Source organism: Capra hircus, chromosome 24 (genome assembly GCF_001704415.2).
Source record: "Capra hircus breed San Clemente chromosome 24, ASM170441v1, whole genome shotgun sequence".
NCBI classification, from domain to species: Eukaryota; Metazoa; Chordata; class Mammalia; order Artiodactyla; family Bovidae; genus Capra; species Capra hircus.
In genome coordinates this window covers 730,541-742,159 of record NC_030831.1, presented here as the reverse complement: position 1 = coordinate 742,159, position 11,619 = coordinate 730,541, and the positions used below count along the sequence as shown (strand labels likewise).

General features: G+C 60.4%; 1 protein-coding gene across 6 annotated transcripts in view; it reads left to right on the top strand.

Moving 5' to 3' along the window:
• Window positions 1-11,619, top strand: part of NFATC1 (nuclear factor of activated T-cells 1) — an 88,156-nt gene continuing 76,537 nt past the window's right edge. For 2 of the 6 annotated variants that reach the window (XM_018039661.1, XM_018039659.1), the window contains exon 1: window positions 4,622-5,039. In XM_018039661.1, the coding sequence (XP_017895150.1) occupies window positions 4,949-5,039 (91 nt within the window). In that variant the 5' untranslated portion in view covers window positions 4,622-4,948. Of the gene's footprint in view, window positions 472-4,621; window positions 5,040-11,619 lie in introns of those variants that run through there. The other 4 variants (XM_018039658.1, XM_018039660.1, XM_018039662.1 and 1 more) reach the window with 4 other exon arrangements.

The window sequence follows — 11,619 nt, the reverse complement described above, 5'->3', positions numbered from 1 at the left end:
CCCTGCGTCAGAGCGAGACTCAGAGACTCCGAACTCGCCGGCACAGTCACCGCGCCGGGGAGGGCGGCCGGGCGCGGGGACCGGGGCACGGGCGCACACCTCCGAGCCCCGGCCACCGCCACCCTGCGGGGCTCCCGGGGCCGCAGCCCGGCTCCGCCACGCGCGAACACACCCTCCCACCACATTTCTCTGGGGCGCGCGGGCTGAGCTGAGCCCGGGCCGGAGCGCGTCGGCCGGGGGAGAGGGGGCCTTTCGCGGGAGACCCGACCCCGGGCGGCAGCGCGAGGCGCCCACTTCTCCCGCTCCTCCTCCTGCTCGCCGCCGCCGCCGCCGCCGCCGCGTGGATGCCAAGTACCAGTTTTCCAGTCCCTTCCAAGTTTCCACTCGGCCCTCCGGTTGCAGTCGGCGGGAGCGGAGAAACTTTGGGGCCCTCGGCGCCCGCCGGCGGCACCATGAAGTCGGCAGAGGAAGGTAAGCGGGCGCAGCCGCAGTCCCCCACCGCGGCCCCCGAGGCGTGGGGGCGGCCCAGCACCCTGAGCCCCGCGCCGATCCCGCCGGCGCCCGGCGGGGTCCCGGCCTGGGGAGGAGCGAGCAGGCCGCTCTGGTGTCCGCGTGCGGGGAGGGGCGTGGGCAGCCAGGCGCGCAGCGGGCGCGCTGCAAAGATTGGGAAGCGGTGTCCCCCTGGTGTTTCCCCAGAGCGGCCCTGATTTCGAACGCGCCTTCTTGCCAATAGGTGTCTCCTCTTCTCTAGCGCTGAGTTCGCGCACTTGGCCTTCGCTGGTGCAGCCGCTCGGCAGATCCCGCTGTAGAAACTCGGTTCATATGCAGGCGGCTTGGGGACCAGCGAGGTTAGGGCCGACAGAGCCACAAAAGAAGGACATTTTGGAGAGAAGCGAGGCTTCTTTAGGAAAGAGGGATGGCCCGGTTTCTTCCCCAGTGGGGCAGGGCCACCCTGTAGCCTCGAAGACCAGCCGTACAGTGAGGTGGGGATCTCTGCTCCCCTCTCCGAACTTAGCCGGGGCCGGATTCTCTCCAGGCACCGGGCCACGGGAACCGCTCCGTGAGGCGTCGCCACGCCGATGGCTCGACCCGCAGAACTAAAAGCGATGAAAGGCGCGGTGGGGCGCAGCCCCTAATTCAAACCAGTTTGCAATCTTGTGGATTTGAGAGTTCCAACCGTAGATGTTTCAGGACAGTTTGGGAAGGGGCTGCCGAGTTTCAGGCTACTTTTTCATAGTTACAAGGATGGCATAAGTGTCTGCCCTGAAGTCGGGGATGGCGAGGCCGCGACTGACAGTCTGCTGGCGACCCTCCTGCGTGCAGCTTCGGGTCCACAGCCCCTCACACTCAGCCCTTAGAAACAGCCACCACCACCCCGAACTCCCCCACCACCCTCATTAGCCGGGAGCTAAGGGGTGACCAGGGCCAGGGCTCTGGTGGAAGCCGGAGACACCTTTCCAAACGCATTATCAGTGCTGAAGTACTTTGTCTAAATTATTTTAAGAAAACTGCCAAGGCTGCCAATGTGTAATGAGTACTTATATTTTATAAGGGCAGACATCCTTCTGGGAAGTGCTAGAAACTAAATGCTACTGCCTGCTGCACGATTCTGATAAATATGAGGGCCCGCTTGCATCACAGCTGCAGTTTTCAAAGACTGCCTGCTCTGGAGGACTTCCTTATCATCAGCAAACATGCTCTCAGGACCCTAAACTCAATGTAAGAACGTCACATGAGGGTCAGGGCCTCAATGTCTTATGTTATTTCTATGTAGTTTTAATCAAGGGAAGATATATATTAACATACACCTTATGTTTCTTACCATTTCATGCCAATTTAGAAAATGTTTAAATGTAAGCAGTAGATAATGCTTACAGGATGAGCTGTTACTGTCAGAAAAGTTTTAAAAGTTGTCGAGATTTTGATTTTACATCTTTGGACACTTTACATCAAAGTTTCCCCCACATTATTTCTTACCACTGCTTTTTAAATATGTGGGCCTTTCAAAGTTTAGATCTCTTTACTTGAGCAGTCGGTGGTCTGTCGTCAATAAAGGGTCTTTTTTTTTTTCTCTTACAAGAAGAAAAGACATCTATGAGGGGGTGATTATTTGTCCTGTTTCCTACGTAAGAGAATACATTCTAAGGCGCCAGTGCTGAGACAGCTAGCCGGGCGCGGTGATGCCCTTCGACTAAACGAATATCGGTGCATGTATCAGGACTGCAGAATTAGGCCAACCAGAAAGCATGATCTAATCCTTCATACAGACAGGAGCGGGGTGTGAGAGGCAGAGCCCGTCTGCAGGTCCACGCCTGCCTTGCTCAGGGCTGGCGGAAGGATCTGGCCTTCCCCGCAGGCCGGACTGGGCTTTGGTTGCCCATCTGAGAATCTGAGGGAATCCCCAGCCTTCCCCTCCAGTTTAATGAGCATCTGGTCAAAGCTCATTAGGCCTGTTGTTCGGGGAGGCCCTGTGCTTGTTTTTCCGCGTGGGGAAGGCAGAGAAATGCGGACCTTGTAGGTACGCCCACCACCCATTCAGAAGTTGCACCACACGGAATGCCTGGGGCGCTCCAGGACAGAACAAAGCCCGCCCTGTTCTCCCGCCGCCTCGCTTCGCGTCGTCTCCTAATCCAGATTAGAAAGGCCCCGTGGCCGCATCGCTCGAAGGGCTGGAGGCCTGGGCCCCGAGCACACCCGCCGCCGCTGGGAGGAAGCGCCAAGCTAAACATTTCCATCAAGACAGGAGTGTCTGCTGAATTGGCAAATAGCTCCAAACCATTTACAAGTCGCAAGGCACTGGGGGTGCTGGTGAGGGGACCAGTTAGAAAAGGGCCCCCTCTCGGGCGACCTTGGTGAGGGGTCAGCTCCTCCTTGGGACAAAGCAGACCTAAATCCTGACCCTGGGGGACTCGGCCCACCGGGAAGGATAAACCCACTTTCTCCAGGACAGAACAGTCGAGAGAGACGTTTTGGTATAAACAGTGGGTAGAGGCTGTTAGTTTGTGTGTAAGTTTTTGGCGAGGGTGAGAAAGTGGCTGAACTTAAAAAAAAAAAAAAACGAAAAGAGAGAAAAATGAAATGCTGTGGCTTCTGAACGGAAAACAGAACTTCCATTTGCCTGAAGGTCAGCAAAAAAAGCAAACTAAAACAAAACAGCCCTCCAACATACATCTCAAAGTTAGGACTATTATTAGAAACTAAATCAGGCCAAAGTGAGCTATAGTTTATCACGGGAGAAAACCAGCCGTTTGAAAAGGTCCTGAGAGAGAGGAGGTTTGGGGGGTGTCGGGTGACTCCCAGGTTCTCTGCTTCCGGAAAAAATTGGTCCCCAGAGGCCGAAGGCCTGCAGGGCAGAGGGGAGGACGCGACAGGCTGGATTAGCAGCCGAATCGCAGAAACGGACCATTGAGCACCGCCTCCTTCCCCCGTGGGCGATCCTCTGCCTCTCCGCGCCACCCCCTCTCACCCCGCCCCGCCTTCCTAATCACCTTTCTCGCGCTTTTCCAGATGTTGCTTTCACGGGGCGCCAAGACCCTGGGGAAGTCAGAACGGGTGGAAGAAAGTCCAGTTGGGCCGGGGGCGGGCTGGTCTCAGGCGGGCCTAGCTCTACACGGACTTTGTGCGCACACGCTGCTCTGCGCCCCGGCCTTGGGTGTCACCCCCCGCGGGCTCCCCCTCTTCTCGCTCGGCCTGGGGGAGCTCTGGGGTCATTCAGGGATGGTTGGCAGTCTACTCGTGGGCCCAGAGGCGTTTGCACGCGTGTTTCAGGAATTTGAGGGACTAAAGTGAGCGGGGTTACAAAAAGGAAAGGTAGCCAGTTGGGCATCAGCCTGCCGGTAGCAGGCCGCGCGGGAAGGCGGCAGCGCGGCCCGGGCTTCCCCACGACCTCCCACCTCCTGACTCTCGGGGAAGGGGGGGGGGGGAGTGGATCTGAGCTGCACGGGCCGGAGCGCAGTGTCGTGCGTGTGGGTTGGGAAGAAGCTGCTCCTCTGAAAGCCGGCCCTGCCATCCAGGGTGTTCTGAGCCGGCTGGGCCTGCGGGGCTTCGTCAGGACGAAGTGGGGGCTCCCCGTCCTAGGGGCGGGTGGCCGCCCGGAGGTCCCTTCGGCCGCTCAGCGGAGCCGCTGCGGTCAGGGCCGCGCGTCCCGGGCTCTGCGCCCCTCCCTTCAGCCCCCTCCCCGGTAGAGCCGCCGACGCCGCTCGCTGCGCCCGCCTCCCCGAGCGAGGCTGCGGGCGGGCGGGGGTCGACCGCCAGGTCCTGTCCGCACCCCCAGCTTCTGCCCACCCGGCTCCCGCCGCAGGGGTTCTCGGGCCGCCGGGCGGACGGAGGTGGCCGGAGACCCCGTGTGCCCCTCTCCGGCACCAGTGCACCCCCCGAGCGCAGACCCGGGAGGCACTCGGGGATCTCCCTCGCGCTGGGGGGCCGACCCCGAGAGCTTCCTGGGGGGCCCCGGGCGCGGGGAGCCGGGACGCCAGTGAAAGGCGTGCGCTCCAGATCGCGGGGAGAGTTTATTTAAAACTCGGAAGCCGGCGGCCGGCAAGCCGCTTGTTTATGTAAACCCGGAAACAGCGGGGGGAGGGGCGCGGCGGGGGAGGGCCGGGGGGAGGGGCGCGGGAGTCACGTTACCGAGGACGCGCGACCGAGCCCGGGCGCAGCCGAGTCCCGGCGGCGCGACCACAGGTGCCCGCGGCCCGCGCCCCGTCGCGGAACCCGGTCCGGGACCCCGACACTAGACCCCGACCCCGGACCCCAGCCTGACCCCGACCCAGGAGCCCGACCCCACCTCGATCCCAGACCCCATGAGACCCCGGACCCTGAATCTGATCCCGACCCTGACCTCGGACCCCTGACCTCGGACTCGGAACCCAAGCCCCGGCCCCCACCCTGGACCCCTGACCTCGAACCCCGACTCCAGCCCTGGCCCTCTGACCCCCGACCCCGACCCAACATGACGGGGCTGGAGGAAGACCAGGAGTTCGACTTTGACTTCCTCTTCGAGTTTAACCAGAGCGACGAGGGAGCCGTCGCGGCCCCCGCAGGTGGGTGCGCGGCCGGGCGCGGGGCGGGCGGCGGATCCGGGTCGGGAGGGGCCGGTCTGGAGGCGCGCCCGGCTCCCGCCCCTCTGCCCGGGGCGCCCCCCGGCCTCCGTCCCACCCTCCGCGGCGCCCGGGCAAAAAACAGGTCAAGCTGAGGGGCGAGCGGGTCGGCGGGGGAGGCCCTCTGGGGTCGTAGGGTCGCCTTACCAAATGGGCTAGGCTCCGGGCACCGTCCCGCTGGAGGGGCCTCCTCTTTAGGGCGCGGTGGGTGCTGCTCCTGTCAGGGGAGAGGTTGCCAGGCCCCCGCGGGGAGGGGGCCAGGAGCCCCTACGTCTGCCCTCCAGGCTCCTTGTGCCCTCAGCGCTAAAACCTCCCGCCCCACCAAGAAAAGTCCCAGGGGAAGCAGCCTTCAGGCCCAGCGACCACCGAGTTCGCCGGCCTTTTCTTTCTTTCATTTTCTCTTCTCTGTCAAAAATAAAGGTTCTACTTAAACAGGCAGCTGATGCAGGAACCCTCCAGCCCAGGGACGGGGTGTGTGCTCTCCAATAGGAATGAGACGTTGAGCAGTCACCCAGTTTTGCAGGAAGACTGGGCCTGAGCTGGAGGCCACCCCAAGCGGATGGAGCCGGGAGCCCCTCCCTGCAGCCTGGCCCCCCACCTGTCTCTTGTGTCCCCTGTCAGCCTCCTTTTTTGTTTGTCTTCAGGACACTCTCTCTGGCCCTGCCCACGTGGCGGGGAAGTGGTGAAGCTGAGCCCAGCAGCTTGGCACCGTTGGGTGCCCAGCTCTGCAATGACTGTATAATATTTTCCGTATCATTCACCACCCCTCTTTTAAAACTGCAGCGTCCTGCTCGTTTTTTAAAAAAACAAATGTTCCAACCAGGCCAGTGTGGCCTGAATCAGTCCTCCCTGGATGGCCTCCCTTTTCCTCTTCCTGGGCTGTGGGTCCCCAGGCCTTTGGGTGGGTGGCAGCCAAGGCAGGCGAGGGTGGGAGAGCGTGGCAGTTTTCTGAACAGATGTGGGGCTCGAGGTGGAGGAGCGGGCCCTGCAGGCCTTCTGGACGCGCTTGGGTTTGGCTGTCTGGACGCAGGTCTTGGCTAGGCTGTCTGGGCTGTTTCCACCAGCATGCATTCTCCCTGGGTATCCAGCCCCCTTTCCAGTCTCCTTAGCAGATGTATCTGATGAGAGGCCTGATGTGTGAACTGCTCCCCTGGCCGCTCCAGGGGGTGAAAGCCGGGTGGGGACAGAGTGCCACGCGCATCCTGTGCCCTCAGGCTGTGCCGCCCCAGAAGGCTAACCTGGTCAGCGCAGAGGCCTGTGCTTGGGAGTCCCCTGGAGTCAGGGGAAGGCCTCGCAGCCCCCTCGCTCTCTGCGCATGTCTGCCCCCCTGACAGCAAACTGAGCAACATTCTCGAGGTGCTCCTTCAGCATCGTTGCCAAGTGGATACCCCACCCACCCCAGCCTCCAGGGGTCACAGGCCCAGGAAAGCCTCCTGCAGGAATGCCTCCGGGGCACCGGCACCTGGGGCCCAGCATTCACCGGGCCTTGGGGGAGGGGCATCAGGCAGCTGGAGAGAGCTCTGGGCAGAGACGAGGTGGTGCCTTCACCTTGTCATGGCATTAGAAGAAAGCATCCCTTTTTATCTATTTATGTGAGAGACACTCATACTTTTTATTACGACTATTTTAGAGCAGGTTTAGGTTTACAGCAGAATTGAGAGGAAGGTATGGAGATATCCTGTGTACCCCCTGCACCCACAGGCACAGCCCCCCAACTATTGACATCTCCCCTAGATGGGACGTTTGTTACAGTCGATGAACCTACATGGACACATCATCAGCCAAAGTCTGCAGTTTACATAATGTTCCCTCTGGGTGTTTAATCCTGCGTCACGACACGTGTCCACCATATTGGGGTCATTCAGAGCGCTTTTGCTGCCCCGCCCCTGTTCATCCCGCCTCCCCGGCCCCCGACCACTGACCTGGTCACTGTGTCCCTAGTTTTCCCAGCGTGTCCTACAGTTGGGACGCTGGACGCATAGGGTGCGGCCTTTTCAGATTGCCTCCTTTCACTCAGTGACACTCAACTTGGGTCTCCTCCAGGCCTCTTCCTGACTTGATGGCTCTAGTGCTGAATAATATCTCGTCTGGATTGGATCACAGTTTATCCATTCACTTACCCAAGGACATCTTGGTTGCTTCTAAGTTTCAGAAGCTATGAATAAAGTACAGTCTCCTTGTTCTTATTAAATACTAACGTTAAATTGTAATTATTAAGTTAGTGGTTACATTGTTATATTAAATTCTTCAGCTCTGAATGGGTGACAGAAATGACTTCACATTATTTCTGGGATGAACTTGGACAGAAATAAGTGAATGACTGACCAACTCTGAGGTTGATTGTGAAGTGAGGTGACAGAGCTTGGGAGGGGATTTATACTCAGCCCAAAATGGGCACTTTCTCAAAAGGACTCAGCCTTCCCTGACCACAGGGCCCCTCACCCTCACCATTCTGAGTGAGAGTGGCATCTTCTCACCTGTCACCTGTCGCTCATGCCACCTCTTGCTCTAGAGTGAGTGACACCCCCGCGTTCGAGGAGGCCTGGGTGCTGGGGTTCCTTATGTGCAGCGAGCTTGGCAGGTGCCGATAGTCAGTCACCATTTGTTGGAAGAAAGCAAGCAGAGTTTTAAAAATAACCCGCCCTGGTCTGGGCAGGGTGTTGTTTGCCCAACAGGGGCTGCCCTGGCCCCACTGGGGAGGAGGCTGGCGGGGGGCTTCCCTCCTGGGGAGGCTTCCTGCTGCTGCTTCCCTCTGGGTCTCAGGAAATAGCTGCTCTGCTGCGGGCCGGGCGGGCGTGGCCCCGCTTCCCGCCCCGGGCTCCTGTTTTCTAAGTTATTTTGGCCGCCCAGCTGGGGCTGTCACCTTGGCAACGCAGGAGGAAATGGGCGGGGCCTCCTGGCCGCCTGGGGGCGGGTCCCTCGCCCGAGCCGGGTGGGGGCTCACGGTTGTTGCGTGAAAGGGGACGTGTCCTGAGAAAAGGAAGACTTGGGAGTTTTTGTTCTCAGTGCCCTCTCAGTGCTGGTGGTGGCCTCGAGACCCCAGAGGCCCACGTGTCCTGCTCGCTCGCAGCCCTCCGGGCCTCGGGCCCAGAACCCAGCGTGCCGGCCAACCCGGGGCCACGCAGGCCGAGCGCCGCACCTGCGCCTCCAGCCGGCGGGCCCACGCCCTCGGCTTGCTCAGACCTCCAGAGACACTCCGCCGGCGTCTTCGTCCAGAGGATGTGTTAGTCCTCCGTGGAGGTTGTCGGAGGAAGCGGCTGGGGCGAGTCGGCCCGGGGATGGCTTGGACCCTTAGACGAGGGGCCTGGAGGGGAAAGACCTGAGGCTGGGCTTCGGAGCCGCGGGCCTCGGGAGGCTGAGACGGCCGGCTGCTCTGCCTCTGGAAACGTCTGCCTTGCAGGTGGCTGACTGGCCCTCAAAGACGTGTCTGTCCGTCACCCGCGGGCCAGGCCGCCCCTGCTCAGTCAGCGGCTCTCCACAGAAAGGTCCTGGCGAGGAGCGGCTTTGTTTTGCTTTGTTTTGTCTCCACTGCCTTATAGCGAAGCTATAATCTAGCCCTGTGGGGCCGCGCCTGCCACGGGGAGAGGAGGCCTGGCGAGGCGTCGGGAGGCCTGGCCTGGCTGCCAGGCTGCTTCCAGTTCTATTTCTAGCTTCGTGTCCTGCGGTTCAACCCCAGCAAATGCTGAAGGGGATGTTCCTTAAAATGAAAAACAAAAGTCGCGTGTCGCGTTCCCTCTCAGGGTCTGTGACGATGCAGCCACGGTGGGTGTGGGGGAGCGCGTCCCTGCCGCTCCGGGAAGGGCGAGGGGTCCTGACCTCACTGGCAGGGAGGGCCTGGGCATTCAGGAGCCTGCCAGGACGCAGTTGGCCGTAGTAGAGGTGCACCAGGCAACTTTTTTGTTGATCGTTCAGTGAAGTGTCAGTGGCTCAAACGTGTCTGTTCTTTGCGACCGGGAGGATAGTAGCTGGCCAGGCTCCTCCGTCCATGGGATTCTGCGGGCAAGAGTACTGGCGTGGGTTGCCGTTCTCTCTCCATGGGATGTTTCCGACCCAGGGATCGAACCAGGGTCTCCGGCACTGCAGGCAGGGTACCGGTTGTTCAGATCTAGCACAACTGAGTGGTTCTGGAATCAGTGGTTTTTCAGAATGAGAGGAAACACTCCTGCCCATGCTGGCCTGTTGGACATGCTGCAGGTGGAGCTCACCGTGGGCACTGGACTGGCCGGGAGCTACGCTTCGTCCCCTGGCTCCACGCTGGCCTCCAGCTCTGTGTCCACCAAGAGGTCGGGGTCGGCCCTGGAGGCGAGGCTGTGTCTGTCTTCAGAGATGAGGCACGGTTTTATGAATGTCCATTATGTTAAGGCTTCTTGAATAGACTCTTCCTGGTATTTGCCTAGACTTCGGCGCTGTGAGTTAATGACCCTACTTGGTGGGCAGCCAGGCTCCGGAGGCAGTGGCAGAGTCGTGGGTCCCGAGCCCTTTGGTGCTGCCTGACATGACGTGAATCAGCCTGGGCATCTCAGGATTATAAGAAAGTCGCTGAAAATATTTCCATCCCATGTAAATATAATCCCTTTGAATAGTTAAAGAACTCAGATTTGAATACGGTTCAGGTGGGAAATAAGCCCAAATTGGGTGGGAATGGGGCGGGGGGAGCAGGGAGATGCCCCCCTGGGCGGGCAGGCCCCGGGGGGGCTGGCAGCAACCTGTGGGCGTTTGGTCCTGCAAGGGAGGTCTTCGTCTCAGGCTCCGGCTGAGCTCAGAACAAAGTTCAGGCACTTAGGAGTTTCGCCTCATAGTTTATTTAAGGAAAACTCGTGCATAGGGGGTCCTGTTTGTGTTCTAATAAAGGCTCATGCCTTTCTTTTCCTCACTGAGCCGTGGTTCTCTATAGACCTGGGTTAAACAGTGGCCCTCCTGGGAGGCTCTGGGGGTCTGACCCTTGCGCCGGTCTCCCCATCGGGCCACAGGCCGTGGCGAAGTCCTATGGGCAGGTGGTGGTGGGGCCGGGGCTCGCTCTGCTAACTGCAGGATTTTTCTTCGAATTCTTGGAATTGCCTTCCTGCCAACAAATGGCAGTTCAGGGGTTGGATCAGCCGTAAGTCCTGAAATAAATGGCAGATTTGCATCATACTGTTTGGCGGAGCGGGCAGCATGGGATCTGTTCCCTAGACCCCGTCAAGGCCCTGCAGGCTCTGGGAGCTGGAAGTGGCCTGCCAGCCCTCCGCGCTTGGTTTGCGTGCTGTGTGCGCTTCCCGTCAGCCCCCTGCTAGGGCTCCCCTCCTGGAGTTGGCAACTTGTCTTTAAAATGAAGTCCTTTCTTCACTGAGTGCTGCAGTCTGTGAGCCACGGTGGCCTCAGAGCGAGGCATCCGGTTTGGGGCACGGTCACTCCTCCCAGGGCAGCCAGGCCTGGGGGCTGCGCCCACCTGGGGGCCTGCGTGGTGTCCTGGCCACCCGGGTGGGGCCACCTCCAGGATGGACGTCATGGAGGCGCTGGAGTGCGCTCGCCTAGCAGCTGCTGCCCCTGGGGAGGGGCCCCCGAGGTGCTGGGCCAGGCTGGCCTGTCCCTCTGCTTCAGAGCAACATGTGACCAGCACGCTGGCAGAGGGGCCCGTGTGTGGGCGGGGGACAGGGGCCAGGGTGGGCGACCCTACTCCCTGAGATGGAGCCAGGTGCTGCGCCAGCAGTCGAGAGGACCCGCCTGAGGAGGCCGGTCCTCACTGACCCCCGCGACGCCTTCGTGACTCACCCGTGGTCTGGGGACACACCGAACACGGCACAGCCACGTGTTGAGAAATCCCTGCCATGTGCGCGGGTAACACGATTTGTTGATTTTCCGCTCGTCGATCACAGTCCTCATCGCATCTCACTGTCCAGGTGGTACTGCTGGACACTCCAGCCTGGCTGGCCGGCCTGCTTTTAGTTGGGCTGGTTCACGACTGACTTCTTGCCTGAAGCCTCACCAGCACTGGGAACAGTTGTTTGTTTTCTGAACGAGCAGCTCTGGTCCGAATGGTCTGGAGAGTTGGGCCATGGTGAAGGGGACCCTCCGAGTCGGAGGTCTGTGTACAAGGCTGGGACGTCCACGTGGTGTGCACCGCTCTGTGGCCAGAAGGGGCCCTTGGTCCTGCTGGGTGCGCCTGCCTTTGGGAAGAAGCACAGAGCCGTGCTTAGGCTCCCGTAGTAACGAGGATTCCGTCTGACGCCACTGTCCAGTCGGTCCTGCCCTGAGGGTCAGACCCTCAAAGGGGCCCTGGGGCCTCCTGTGGGAGGTGCCCCTACCTGCTGCCACGGCCCCTCTGTGTCCAGGGCCTCCGCCAGCCCAGGTTGAGGTGGGCGTGTCCACACCTTGTCCTGAGGGCTCCCAGAAGGGTGGGTGGGTCTTCCAGGGCCTCAGCGGCCTGACCTGAAGCCCCCAGGCCAGCTGCTTCTCAGAAGTCTTGACCGACTCTTCTGGACATGCCTTTGCAGGGTTAACTTCCTGGAGATTTTTACAAAGATGGTAATCTGATTGTCACCAT